The sequence below is a fragment of the Poecilia mexicana genome, unplaced genomic scaffold (genome assembly GCF_051168715.1).
Source record: "Poecilia mexicana isolate PSO_F unplaced genomic scaffold, ASM5116871v1 scaffold_21, whole genome shotgun sequence".
NCBI classification, from domain to species: Eukaryota; Metazoa; Chordata; class Actinopteri; order Cyprinodontiformes; family Poeciliidae; genus Poecilia; species Poecilia mexicana.
Window position 1 is genome coordinate 916,265 of NW_028263390.1, and position 12,963 is coordinate 929,227.

General features: G+C 43.1%; 1 protein-coding gene across 4 annotated transcripts in view; it reads left to right on the top strand.

The window, feature by feature from the left end:
- hivep2a (HIVEP zinc finger 2a) overlaps nt 1-4,026 on the top strand; it is a 102,680-nt gene extending 98,654 nt beyond the window's left edge. For all 4 annotated transcript variants that reach the window (XM_014981358.2, XM_088002126.1, XM_014981357.2 and 1 more), the window contains 2 exons: nt 25-144; nt 976-4,026. In XM_014981358.2, coding sequence (XP_014836844.2) covers nt 25-144; nt 976-1,506 — 651 coding nt within the window. In that variant the 3' untranslated portion in view covers nt 1,507-4,026. The remainder of the gene's footprint in view (nt 1-24; nt 145-975) is intronic.
- Nucleotides 4,027-12,963: the final 8,937 nt, after the last annotated feature.

Here is a 12,963-nt window from a genome sequence, read left to right on the forward strand (position 1 = left end):
TGACGGTTGTTTGTCTGCTCTCAGGATCTCCGTCCCGGTTCTTCGTCACCGTCTGAACGGGATCACGGTTCTGCCCGGTGCTTCCAGTCCGGCCCGCCTCACCAGGTTCTGTTCAGCCATCTTCCAACCCATTCACAACTCCAGGTATTTCCCTTCAGTCTGTTCTTCCTAATTCCTCCATGTACTTAATTCATTAAAGGCAACAATTAGCCCTTTCAAAATAAAGTTGATGAACATTCCCAAAATATTCCATAGATTTCTTTTGCAAACCAGATTTCACATAATTGGATCTAAATCAGCCAGGAAACAGGGAACGATGATGGTTTTTCAAAATAAAATCTATACATCTGCTTCAAAATAAAAGCAGGTTTCACATCAGTAACAGGAAGTAAAGTAATCCCGAAAAACTGAATGACACACTTTCAAAATAAAGCTTGAAGATAATCATCTAATTTAAACTACGGAATAGATTAGATTATTTTTTAAGTTGTTTTTTTCATTAGAGGACTTAGAGAGAGGTGACAAGGGGATTGTTAGCCCTTCAAAATAAAGCTCATGCACTTTTCATTGGATAGATTTTTGCACAATGAGGCTCCATGTGACTAAAGGAGCGTTTGGAGCGTCAGGTTTACATTCACAGTTCAGGTGGCGACTCGACCCGCGATTCGTACTGTTTGGAGCGTCCAACAGAAAACAACGGCCACGACTGAGGCGTCTGTCGCGCCTCTCTCTCGCCCTCGCCTCTCTCTCGCCCTCGCCTCTCTCTCGCCCTCGCCTCTCTCTCGCCCTCGCCTCTCTCTCGCCCTCGCCTCTCTCTCGCCCTCGCCTCTCTCTCGCCCTCGCCGCTCCTCCACATGGGCTGAATGTAAACCAGACGCTCCATGAAAAGCAAAACGTGAAACGTCTGCATTTAACCATAGACATAATATAAGGATAGACCCTCATGTAATGTTGAAGTTTCCGTTTCTTCCTCAGGTGCGTTCGCCGTTCCCGATGATTCCCATCGGAGGAATCCAGATGGTCCACTCCGTCCCGACGTCCGCCACCACGCCGCTGGGCCAGCAGGGGGCGCCGGCCGCCGCCGAGAGGGGGCGGCGGGGAGGGGAGTGTCTGGAGGGGGGCGGAGTCAGACCGGAGGGGGGCGGAGTCAGACCGGAGGGGGGCGGAGTCAGACCGGAGGGGGGCGGAGTCAGACCGGAGCAGGAGGAGAGCATCCACACCTGCACCAAGGCCATCGCCTCGCTCTGCCTCGACCCGGAGTGTGTGGAGCGAGGAGGAGGAGGAGGAGGAAGAGCGGCTTCCTCAGCTCAGTTTCCTGACTCCCATCAGCAGCAGCAGCAGCGCTGCTCCTCCCCGCCTCCGCCCGGCATTCAGCACTTTAGCGGCCTTGAGCTCCAGCCTTCCTCCTCCTCCTCTTCCTCGCCCGCTCCTCTTCCTCCCAGCCCGGCGTCCGACTCCCGGGCGGCGATGGAGGAAAAGGAGGCGGAGAAGAAGGACGCGTCCTGAAACCGAGGGGGCGGAGCTTTGGTTTCTGGAAACAGGAAGTGCAGGAGCAGAGAGAGGAAGTGGAACTTTTGCCCACTTTGTTCAGCGGAGCGCTTCTCTCTCGGGGTCAAAGGTCGAGCTGCCTGGACGTTCCGACGCTGCGGCCTGCAGCCGGACCTCCTGGTGCCTTTCCTTCAGGCTCGGGTTCTGGATGCAGGAAGGTAAATGTAAATAAGACAGTATCTCCTCTTCTGTTGCATATCAGCTTTGTAAGAAATGCAACTTCCTCCTTTTCCTGGTTTCAGTTTTTCGGACACCTTAATAAACGTTGATGTGAAGTTATGGATATTACCATTACGTACGGTTGCACTAAGACATATTTTTATATGAGTGAAATAAAACAATGCTTTTTGTGTACAGCAGTGATTCTATAATACTATTTATTGTTACCATGTTTCATAAATTGTACATTTTTTTCTTAAATGTCGTGGATGCCTTTTCTATGTACAGCATGGGGTTTTGCTTACATGAGGCCAGGATGTGAACACTGTACTACGGCTTTCTATGTATTTATAGGGTCAGAGTGAGACCTCCCCATACTGAAGATGTACTCCAATATTTACCCTGCATATGAATGCATACAGCACACGGTTATATCTGCACTTAGCATCTAAACTTTCATTGTTGTAGTTTGCTTGTACATTTTTGCTGCTTTTTGCCTGAAGCTGCTTGAGATTCTTTGTTTTTACTCAAACTTTGAAGCGGAGCTGCACGGCGGCGGAGCAACACGCAGAGCCGCGTTGTTCAAATTATTCTATTTGTTGCAGATTCTCACCACTGTGTCACTGAAATCCGTTACGTTTTGCATCAAACGGGCAGAATTTGAAAAACAACAACAATATGCTTAATAACTATCCATAACTCCACAGTTGGCAACAAGGACTTCCAAAATAAAGTTTCAGTCCAGCGATTGCAGAAGTTTACATTAAAATTAATGTTTGTGAGTTTATTGCAAATTTTCCTTAAAAATAATAAAAACATTGAGTGATGCTAACTCCCACCTGCAGGTGGCAGTGTTTCTTCTACTGCTGTGTGGGGATTAACAAAAACTCACGTTTACAGTCAAAATGTAATTTATTTCACAAAATTCCTTTTTTAAGAATCAAAATCAGTTTTGATTTTTAAAAAATCAGAAAACAAACCTGGATCTGGTTTAAAGACGCTTTGTATCAGATTTGGTTCTGGAATTAAATCAGGCCTGAAAAAGTGACCATGTTGGCTTTTCAAAATAAAAGTCAAAATATCACAGAAAGAAGCCAGAAGCTAATATCTGATTTTCAAAATAAAAGGGGTGCGATTAATGTGTTAAGTTAACTAACAAATAATGAAACAGGATTGTTAGCCCTTCAAAATAAGACTCAAGTTTTTATCAGACAGATGATAGAAAATTGCGATTCTGCATTATTAACAGACTAAAGTGATAAACCTTCAAAATAAAAGCTTTCTCTGGGTACTCCAGCTTAACAACATGCTAACATGCTAATACTAAAAACAGGCCCAGTAATGGAATAATGCTGAACTCTGGGCTGGTGATTGTATCTGACCAAAAGATGGAAATTATTGTCTAAACTCCAAACTTACACCATTCTGTACTTTAAACTCATTTATGTTGGAGACAAAAACCTCGTTGCTCCTGTTGGAGCAGAAAATGTTCCCAAAAAGCTGAAATTGTGTTAAATTCTGACAGCGAGTCTGTGACGCATCGTGCAGCTCTGGTTCGAAGCTTTTATTTTGGTGAAGCACGGATTTGCTCTGCGCATGAACTGAATGACGTTTGTGTGACGCGCTCCTCCCTCAGCAGCTGTTGGCATCCAAACAGGAAACAGCCAAACATTCCAGTCACAAACATGCCGGGACGTCGCCGCAGCAACGCGCCTCCTTCCAACTTCAACCTGCAGCCTTTCTGACATGCACCTTATCTGATCCGTCGTTTGTTTTAAAGCTTCAGCAGTGATAATCCTGCTCTGCTGCACAGCCCCTTTTTACAAGCAATATTTCAGCCAAACTCTGCTTCACCAGCAGGGAGTGAATTTGTTGCAAGGCAACAATGGTGTACTTACAAAATCCTAGAATCAGGAGAAGAAGGGAGCAGTTGTGGTTAAAGAGGCGCGAGTTTTTTAGAGTTCTGGACCGTTTGGGCCGAGTCGGGCAGGCTGCAATGTGAGTGTCTGTATTCTGTATCAGTGTGTATTCAACCAGTATATCCTCTTCGTACGACTTTTTTCTATTTTGATTCTCCCTCTCATGTATCATGACAACAATGATGTCTCTTTCTCTTATCAAAGCACAAGTCATTGCATACGAATGACAACTATACAGAAAAAAGGATATAAAAAGGTAAACGTGCATTTAAAGGGGTGTCTCTTGTGACGGTGTTCTGTGGACTTAATACGACCATCATGTTGGATCCGAGGTGCAACGAAGAGTCGCAGTAGAAGTGAAAGAAATGCATTCTTGTTTCCAAATAAATATAAACAAGCAGCTGCTGGCGTCTGTTTATTTCTGCTTTGAGTAAAGAGTCGACCTGAAACTTTTCCTTCACTGCTTTTTATTTTTAAGCTCATTTATCCAACAGTTAAGAGCCAGAAAGCAGAAAGAGGAGACATTTCTAAAGCTGCTGCAATAATTTGGGTTATTTAAACCGTCATGAATATTTAGCTAGCTCAAAGCTAACTATTTAGCTAGCTCAAAGCTAACTATTTAGCTAGCTCAAAGCTAACTATTTAGCTAGCTCAAAGCTAACTATTTAGCTATCTCAAAGCTAACTATTTAGCTAGCTCAAAGCTAACTATTTAGCTAGCTCAAAGCTAACTAGCTCCAAACTTCATTCCTCAAGAAAATTTATGGGAAACTTTTGTGTTAAAATGGATAAAAAATGACAGCAATGTTGAGGATGGATCATTCCCACCTGTCCTGTTGAGTCCGCTTTAACCCGACTCCGGTCCGGTTGGTGAGGTGTGAATGCTAACTGACCTCTGACCTCTGGTCCTCCAAACCTCGGTCTGGGATCAGTATGAATGTGAACACCAAGTGGACTGGAGACCGCTCCAAAAGCAGGAAGTGGACTCCCCCGCAGGGCATTCTGGGTAAATACAAAGAAAACAAACATGCTAGCCTAGTGCTATCAGGAGAAATGGCTCGTGGTCTTTAGCCAAAGTCTAAAGAGAAATCCTCCAACTGCTGAAATCTTCAGTTTCCATTTGGTGAAGAGGTTTCATTTCGTTTCTTTGAGAGGTCCTTAGCGCAGCGCCCCCACAGGCCAGGAGGGGGACAAGTTGCTCAGAGGGTTTGGTTGGTTTGACCACAGAGGCTGAAAATGTAACAAATGTTGGAGTTTCAGGTTTTTCTCCAGAGATTCATTGTTCGTTCTCTAAGAAACAGATGGAAATGATAAAAATATGAAATGTACAGGTGCTAGAAATGCATGATGACGGATCTTTTCCTGCTGTGGGAATATTCTTAGGATTTTATGGAGTGTTGCGGGCCGAGTGTGTTAATCATCCTGTAGATTAATCCCCCAGGAGCCCGAAGAGTCGCCTGGATCAGGACTGGGTAAAACGTCTTTGCAGGCTCCAACAATGGAAGTCACATTCACAGAGACACGTTGGGCTCCCAGGGGAGCTTTCCATATGCTCGCCGCTCACACCTTCCAAACTCCTGATGAAAGCCGTTCCTCGGATCGTTAATCAGGACCAAAAATAACTCCCTTGATCAGTTCGCATCAAAGGCGGCGGGACTCTCCGACACGCAGACAGACTGACAGATGAAACGGAAACTGACACCAACCCAGATGTGTCAACAATAAAGGGGGAAAACATGCAGACAGGTAGACATATGTGGGACATGACTGATGACAAGGTGGCGCGTTTAAAATTAGAAACAGGAGGTGAAGGCAAAATAACAAAGAGTCTCCAGGTATGTGTGACGGGGACGGAGCTGACCTGCTTTAATCAGCTGCTGCCAGGAATATTCACCAGCAAAGGGAAAGTTTGTTCCCCACAAATTCATTTCATTTAGCAGGTAATTTGAACACAATCAACATCAGCAGCTATAAACCAAACAGACCTTACTCTGTTTTCATCCACATTAACTCTTTAACCAAAAACCACATCAAGCGAACGTAAAAACTATTTTTGCTAAATTGAGGAAGTTATTTTGAATTTTGTCGTTTCCATCAACCTTTTCTGATGTGATACTTTAAAATATTGATAGAAACAAAGTTACTAGCTGTTTATCCAATTGTCATCCAATTTTTGAGCAAACTTTTAAAATGTCACGAAAAGAAAATATGAATTAGGAATCAACCAGGCGACGCTAAGCGTAATTTTGTTGAATATTAACGTTATGTTAAGTGGAGGTTACAAACTAGCATGGACCAAAAGCCAGTCAAGGGAACATAAAAATGTTTCACGCAAAATAAGAAACACAATTAAAATCACTTATAAATAAGTTTGTTCACATAAGTTGTTAAAAATCGTCATCTTCCTTCTACTTCCTGTTGTCTTCTTTGTGATTTGCACCAGTAGTAACATCCGGTTGTTGATCACGTGACTCTGAAAAAGGTTTTTCCGCTGCAGTTTTGTGAGACGGAGTAATTTTGATACAGCTGAAGACAACCTCATCCTAACGTCAAAACTTTAATTTCATTAAAAAAAAAACAGAAACAAAATCATTTCTAATGCTGAAACAAAACAGGAATATAAAAGTCAAGAGGAACCAGAACCGGCCTCGGTGGCAGACAGAGGATGAGCTCCACTCAAATCCAGGCGTCATAAATTCCCCCAAAATCAAAATAAGCTGGAAAACGCAGCAGCGGACCTCCAGGTCTTCACTGTATAATTTCACATTCCTCGTTCCACACATGGACCATTATGATTTATTACAACGAGCTTAGCGGGCAGTAATTACGCAGAGAAAGTGGCCAAGCATGTGATTTAACAACTGGAACTGATTCTGCAGAGTCACGCCATCGCTGTCGGAACCGCAGGCCGCGGCGCAGCTAACGGGCCGGACCGGGACTTCCTGGGAACTCTGCGCTCCGCGTGGCCCGACGGCGTGTTTACATGTCGGGATGGTTAGCAGCAGACAGCCTGTGGAGGGACGAGCCGTGTGTGTGTGTGTGTGTGATGCCATGCTGAGCTGCAGCCATTCTCCCAGCTGTAATTAACTCCAAAGATAAAGCCGTTTGCTTCTTCCTCCTCCTCTTCCTCCTCCAGATTATTCTTATTTACCTCCGTGGCTGTAATAAAGTTCAGAGCAGTGAAAAAGTATTTGCAGCCTTAAAGATTCATTCAGTTTTTGTTTGCATGACTCACTGAAATGCTTCTGCTAATTCGCCAATAGTTGAGCTAATGTTTAGCTTAGCGCTTTGGCAGCTTTGAACACATTTAGCTCACTTAGCTTCATGTAATTTTCCCAATAAATTCTAAAACACTAATTTACTTGACTGCAGCTGTTAGCACCCTTGTGCTAATATGCTAATAGCTAAGTTGTACCTTAGCATGTTTACTTACTTTGAAAACTTTTTGCTTCCCCTAAATTAATATTTCTGAATAAATTCTGAGTGTTTCCTGGCTGCAGTGATGACACACTTCCACTAACCTGCAAATAGTGGAGCTAATTTTTCATTTAGCGCTTTAGCGTTTTTTGCTAACTTTGAAAATGTTTAGCGCTCTTGGCTTCTTCAAATGTAAACTGAAGCTCTAATGTGGTGGGCATTCCTCCACTTATCCGCTGGCGAAGCTAATTAAATGTTTTGCACTTCAACGTTTTCTCTAAGTTTGAAAACATTTAGTGCGCTAAATTAATATTTCCAAATATATTATAAAGTGCTTTTATTTGGCTCCAGTGACACTTTCACTGATCTGCAAACGGTGGAACAGAAGAAACGATTGTGGTGAGGAGTCGGCCATCTTGGCGGCTGAGGTCAGAGGAGTCGGTGGATAACTGAAGCATCTCGATTTAAGGCCAATTTTAAATGTGATGTTTCAAAGTCAGAGTTTTCACCATCACCGTTTAGCTGCACTTTTAGGTGAGCTTCAGTTCTGATCGATTCATTTAGAGCTGAATTAGCTGAGAAACTGGCAGAGCTACAACATCACCGCGTTTCCTCTCACATGTTCAGCGCGTTGTTGGCCTTCACCATGCCGACAGTGTGAGGGCCGAGCCTTTCTGATTAAAACTGAGTCACTCAGAGCGGATATGGAGAGATGAGCGATTTTCAAGCTGAGGTGAGTCACAGAAAGGCAAAGGCTGCAGAGAACCGAGGAAACTGGAGCGGCTGAGGTTCTGCTGCTTTTAGACGAGAGAAATCTGATCAGTCTGAGTCACAATACGCAATCAATCAATCAATCAATCAATCAATCAATCAGTCAATCAGTCAATCGCATTATGAATTAAAATTAACTCAATTATTTCCATTTCTATGATTTATTATTTTCTCTTTCTACCAGAAACTGGATGATAAAAATCTTCAGACTTGTTTACAGGCTGTAATTCTTTTTATTTGTTGTTTCGTTTATTCATTTGAATATTTGAAATGTTTTCCAGCTCCAGTGTTAAAAGTTTATCGATCTCTGAGAACGTGTTCTTACATTATTATATTAGTTGGATCTCAAGACACAATATTATTGTTTATGGCGAAAACATCTGGGACAGTTTATCGTCCAGGTCATGGTGACCGAACTCTTCAACCACAGAACCTCATTTTACAGCTTTTTCAGATAAACTTCACCAAAATCCCTGAAGCTGGAGGAGAATCTGAGGAACGAACTGAGCTGCTTATGATGATGATTTATGCCACAGGGCGTCTGTTCTCCATGACACCAGCAGCAGATTTCTGAAATATGACTCAATTAAACCAGCAGGTGTTTTCAATGGAGACCGAGGCTGGACCGTTTTGTTTGTCTTCCTTAGCAACCGTAACCAAGGAGCGGAGACTTTCAGGAAGGAGAAAATCTGGCCTGAAAGCGGCTCGATCCGCCAACGGCTCCGGGTCGGTTCGGTTCGTCCTCCGGATCCACACAGGGAGGACGGACAGGTTGGGAGAACACACACACACACACACACACACACACACACACACACACACCCTGCTAACGTGTGTGTGTGTCGTAGAGGCATCTGCTCTTTGGAATAAACAACTTTCCATTTTTAGCTACCAGGGATAAAAAAGCAAACCAGGAGGCATCGGCTCTTCATGTTTCGGTCCAAACGGACCTGAGACACGGAAAAATTACACTAAATTTAAATATTTAGTTTTTAAAGACAGAAACAAAACCCAACCTTTACCTTTGACCTTTCATCGCCGCAGACTCTCCAATGCAGATTTCATTCACTCAAACTGAAGACGTTTAGAGACTATTATGAACTCAATTTAAGAAATAATCTTCTGCTCCACTTACCCAGGACAGACGCAAAAATCTAGCTGGCTAGTTACCAAGGCTAGCAGCTAGTTAGCATTAGCCTCAACCGCCTTGAATTACAGAACGCAACAAAGACATCAGCAACTTTCACTTGACAGAAAAAACATAAAAACCTACGTAGAATATAAAGAATAAATAAAAACGCACCTTTTCCCAGCTTCCTCCAACTCTCTCCTGCACTTCCTGCCGTTGCTCCCCCTAGTGGTCTGGAGTAGTTTTTTTCGTAACATTTGCATTTCTTTTTGTGTGTTTCGAAGTTTCGTCGTTTGCGAAGCGTTTTCGCCTTGCTGGCCACCGTAGTTTAACGTAACAATAAAGCAAGAGGCACCAGGAAGCTGAAATGAAATTACAAGATGGAGGATCCAAGAGAGATTAAGGAGGAGGAGTTAAAACATGCAGGAAAAGGAGAGATGGATCACTTTGACAAAGAAAATACGAAGACAGAAAAGGAAAATATGGAGTCGAGACGATACTTTACATGAACACTGAGGAAATAAGAGGCTGAGCATAAAAAACAAAGAAAAGGAGAAAAGACAAGAAAAAGGTCAAATTTAGCGTCACAAAAGAAGCCAAAGAAAAGTCCAGTTGAAGAGAGGAGGTCTGAATGAGGACCTTCAGGAGGCGGTTTGTGTTTCTATAAATATCTGGAAAAATGAGACCAGAGAACAGACAGAAAATGAAGATTACATTTTTAATTTCCTCATAAAGGCCATTTCACTGCTAAAACCAGAGGGACGAAGAGGAGGCAGAGGCGCTACGGCGCCCCCTGCAGGGAGGCGCATAAATAATTACATGGAGTTAATTTATATTAATAAAAAACTTTTAATTTCATTTTCAATAAAATACATTTAAATATGAGAAAAAAAAACTAACTCGAGAAGAAGAGAATCACAGCAGCGCCAATTACACACTGACACCTAGTGGCCGTCTGAGGTTCTACATCTGGGATTGTTTGGAAGAACTAGAAACTGTCCTTCCGTTTCCTGGAAGGAGTTCAGGAAAACTTGGAGCCCATGAAAAGAAAAAAGTCCAGTGAGTCATTTTGACGCAGAGATTTATGAAAAATAAGCCATTAGTGAATGAAGCAGGCGAAGTGCACCTTTAAGGCTGGAAACTGCAGAGCTCCAGCCAAATGCTTCCTGGCAGCAGCTGGCACCACAAACCTGCTGACTGCGCTCTTCTGGATTCCTCTCTGGACCTGAGGAAAATACAAAAAAACAAAAGCAGGTGTAAATTGTGAATCAGCATATTTTGTACTGTGAGTAATTGGTCGCAGATGTGGACGGAGATAAGTTGTTTACTGGAAAAGTCGCATCCTGCTGAGGTCTGAGTGGAGCCGCAGATCGGCCTCCTCACTGGGATCACATGTTTTCACTGCCATGATTAAAACCCGACTCCCAGCCTGGATTACAAAATAAAAGCTGTTCAGGAGCAGAAGGTCCTGAAAACCAAGCCAGGTTCCCTCAGGTTGGAACAACATGACGTCTGTAGAGTCACAGTCAGGAACGAACAGCGAGAAACAACCAGAATAATCATAAGAGAAAAACAATGGCTTCATCTTTCAAAGTCACATTTTAACCAAATTACTCATCTATTAATAAATGTCCCAGATTCAAACTAAATATTTAGTTAGAAACTAGATATTTAGGTTACTAACTAAATATTTAGCAAGATAAATATTTATCTAATTGAATATTATCTCAATAGTCAAGATGCCACCTCCATGTTACAGATAACTAAATATTTAGCTTGCTAGCTAACTGTTTAGCTTCCAACTCCAAATCTAGCTGAGAGCTAGCTACGTCTCACCAAGCTAAACTAACTAAGCTAAATGTTTAGCTGCTAACTATTTATCAAGTTGAATATAATATTGAGCTAAATATTTAGTTAGCAAGCTAAACATATTACATAGCAGCTCTGTTATATTTAGTTAAATAACTAAATATAAGCGATAGACCTCATCGTTTAGCGTGGGGCTAAATATTTAGCTTGCTAATTAAGGTTAGAGCTAAATATGTAGCCTGATGCTAAATATAGCAAACTAAATGCAACCTAAAGACAGCAGCTCTGTTGTATTTAGACATTCAGCTAGTTCACATCTAAATATGGAGTTTGGATCTAAATAATCAGATCCAGACTCAGTCGGCCAGAAATGTAAGAGAAATGAAGGTCAAAGATAATCAGGAAGTTTCAGATGTTTGTGGATCACCAGGCCGGTTTTTAGCCTCTGCAGCCCAAACTGTGGTTGAAACAGAAACATGTGAGACTCCAGAACCCGGCAGGTCCGGTTGGAGGATTCAGGGAGGAGCTGCTTCATGGCGGCTGATTGATCACAGGACGGCTCAGTTAGCGGTTAGCATCAGCTTACAGTCGGTCATGTGACGCTGTGCAGTGATGGCGGCGTCCAGGTGGCATCATGGCGGCTTCCTGCTGGCCAAACTGTTCCTCACAGCTGATGGAGACGGAGCCAAAACCATGGAAACAGTCATGATGTCACCTGAGGATCTGCTGATCAAACACAGAAACGCTGAATTCAGACTCAACACAGAAAAACGAGTTTTTAATAAAAACCTCTGCTGCGTTTTAAAGTTAAACAGTTAAAATTAACAGCAATAATCTGAGTTATTTATCCTGTTATGATCAGAAGAAAACAGAGGCTCATATTTCAGTCTCATTCATTCATTCATTCATAAATGTGAGTTTATAAACATTTAGCTCCAAATTAAAGAGCTAACTAAATATTTAGTGTCATTTTTAGTTTGAAAGCAAATATTTAGCTAGTAAACTAAGTAAATGTTTAACTTGAAATGAATGTTTATAAATGAATGAACATTGTGAAAACATGATTTTTTTCTCTTGGACCTTATCGAAGCTGGAGGAGGATAAAAACCAGAACCAGCAGCAGAAACTGCAGTGAAGAGACAGAAAATGTGTTGGGTGTGTTTGTGACGCCTGAGGTGAACTCCCCCCGTCTGCCTGTGATATTCCTGGTTCTGCTCGGCGTCATCGGTTCACAGAGTCACGCTGCGATGCAACATGTTACCCGTCAGCACGCCTCCTGGCCCGGACCCGGCCGCGGGCCACGCTGCGGCACCGTGTGGGTCGGCCAGGAGCTGAAGCTCACATTTTACCTCCATCTGACGAAGCTTCGCTCTGTCCGGCTGAAACGTTCCTCCTGTTTCAGTCCTGCAGCCTGAAGCATCACCTGCCTGCACAGCGCCGAGGCGTTTAGTCAGAAAGCTGCAGGCCAGGTGAGCCGCCCGCAAACATGAGGCGTCGTTTTAAAGATTAACAGCAAATATTTGGATTATTGGGCCTTTATGAGAGAAAATGGAGGAAAAAAGTCACATTTATTCATTCATAAATGTTACAGTTTCAAACTAAACATTTAATTAGCAAGCAAAATATTTGGCTGAAAATGGTAGTGGGTTTAATACAGAGCCGAGTCTCTGATTATCGTCTGCTGCAGCCACTGGTCGCCGTTACTGGGAGGAAGGGAGATGTGCCCAGAGGGGAAGCGCAGACTGGGGGCTGCCGGTTTGACGGTCAGGCTGAGTCCTGGTGTCTGCAGAGCTCTGACTGCAGCCTGGAGCAGGAAGACCAGAATAACTGAACCTGAGTGTTTGTGGCCTGTCCTGCTGGCAGAATTTATTTTTACCAAATGTCTTTGGCACAGCGTCACCAGGCCTCTGTTTCCTGGGTTTGGGTTCTGACCCGGCTCATGGGTCCAGTTTCTTCCTACTGTTCCTGCACCAACAGCCCAACATCCAGACGAAGAAGGCATGCTGCCAGTTCTCAGCATTTTTAAACTCTGAAGATGCGCCAAGCAGCAGCTTTTCCACATAAAGAAGGTAAACCAGGACGACTTTCTGCAGTAACTTTTAGTTTTGGCCTTTGTGAAGCTGTGATCTAATGTCTGAAAGATGCTGCAGAAATACAATTTTACTCAGTTTTACTTTACATGGCATCTTTCAAAACAGAAGGAAACTAAAGA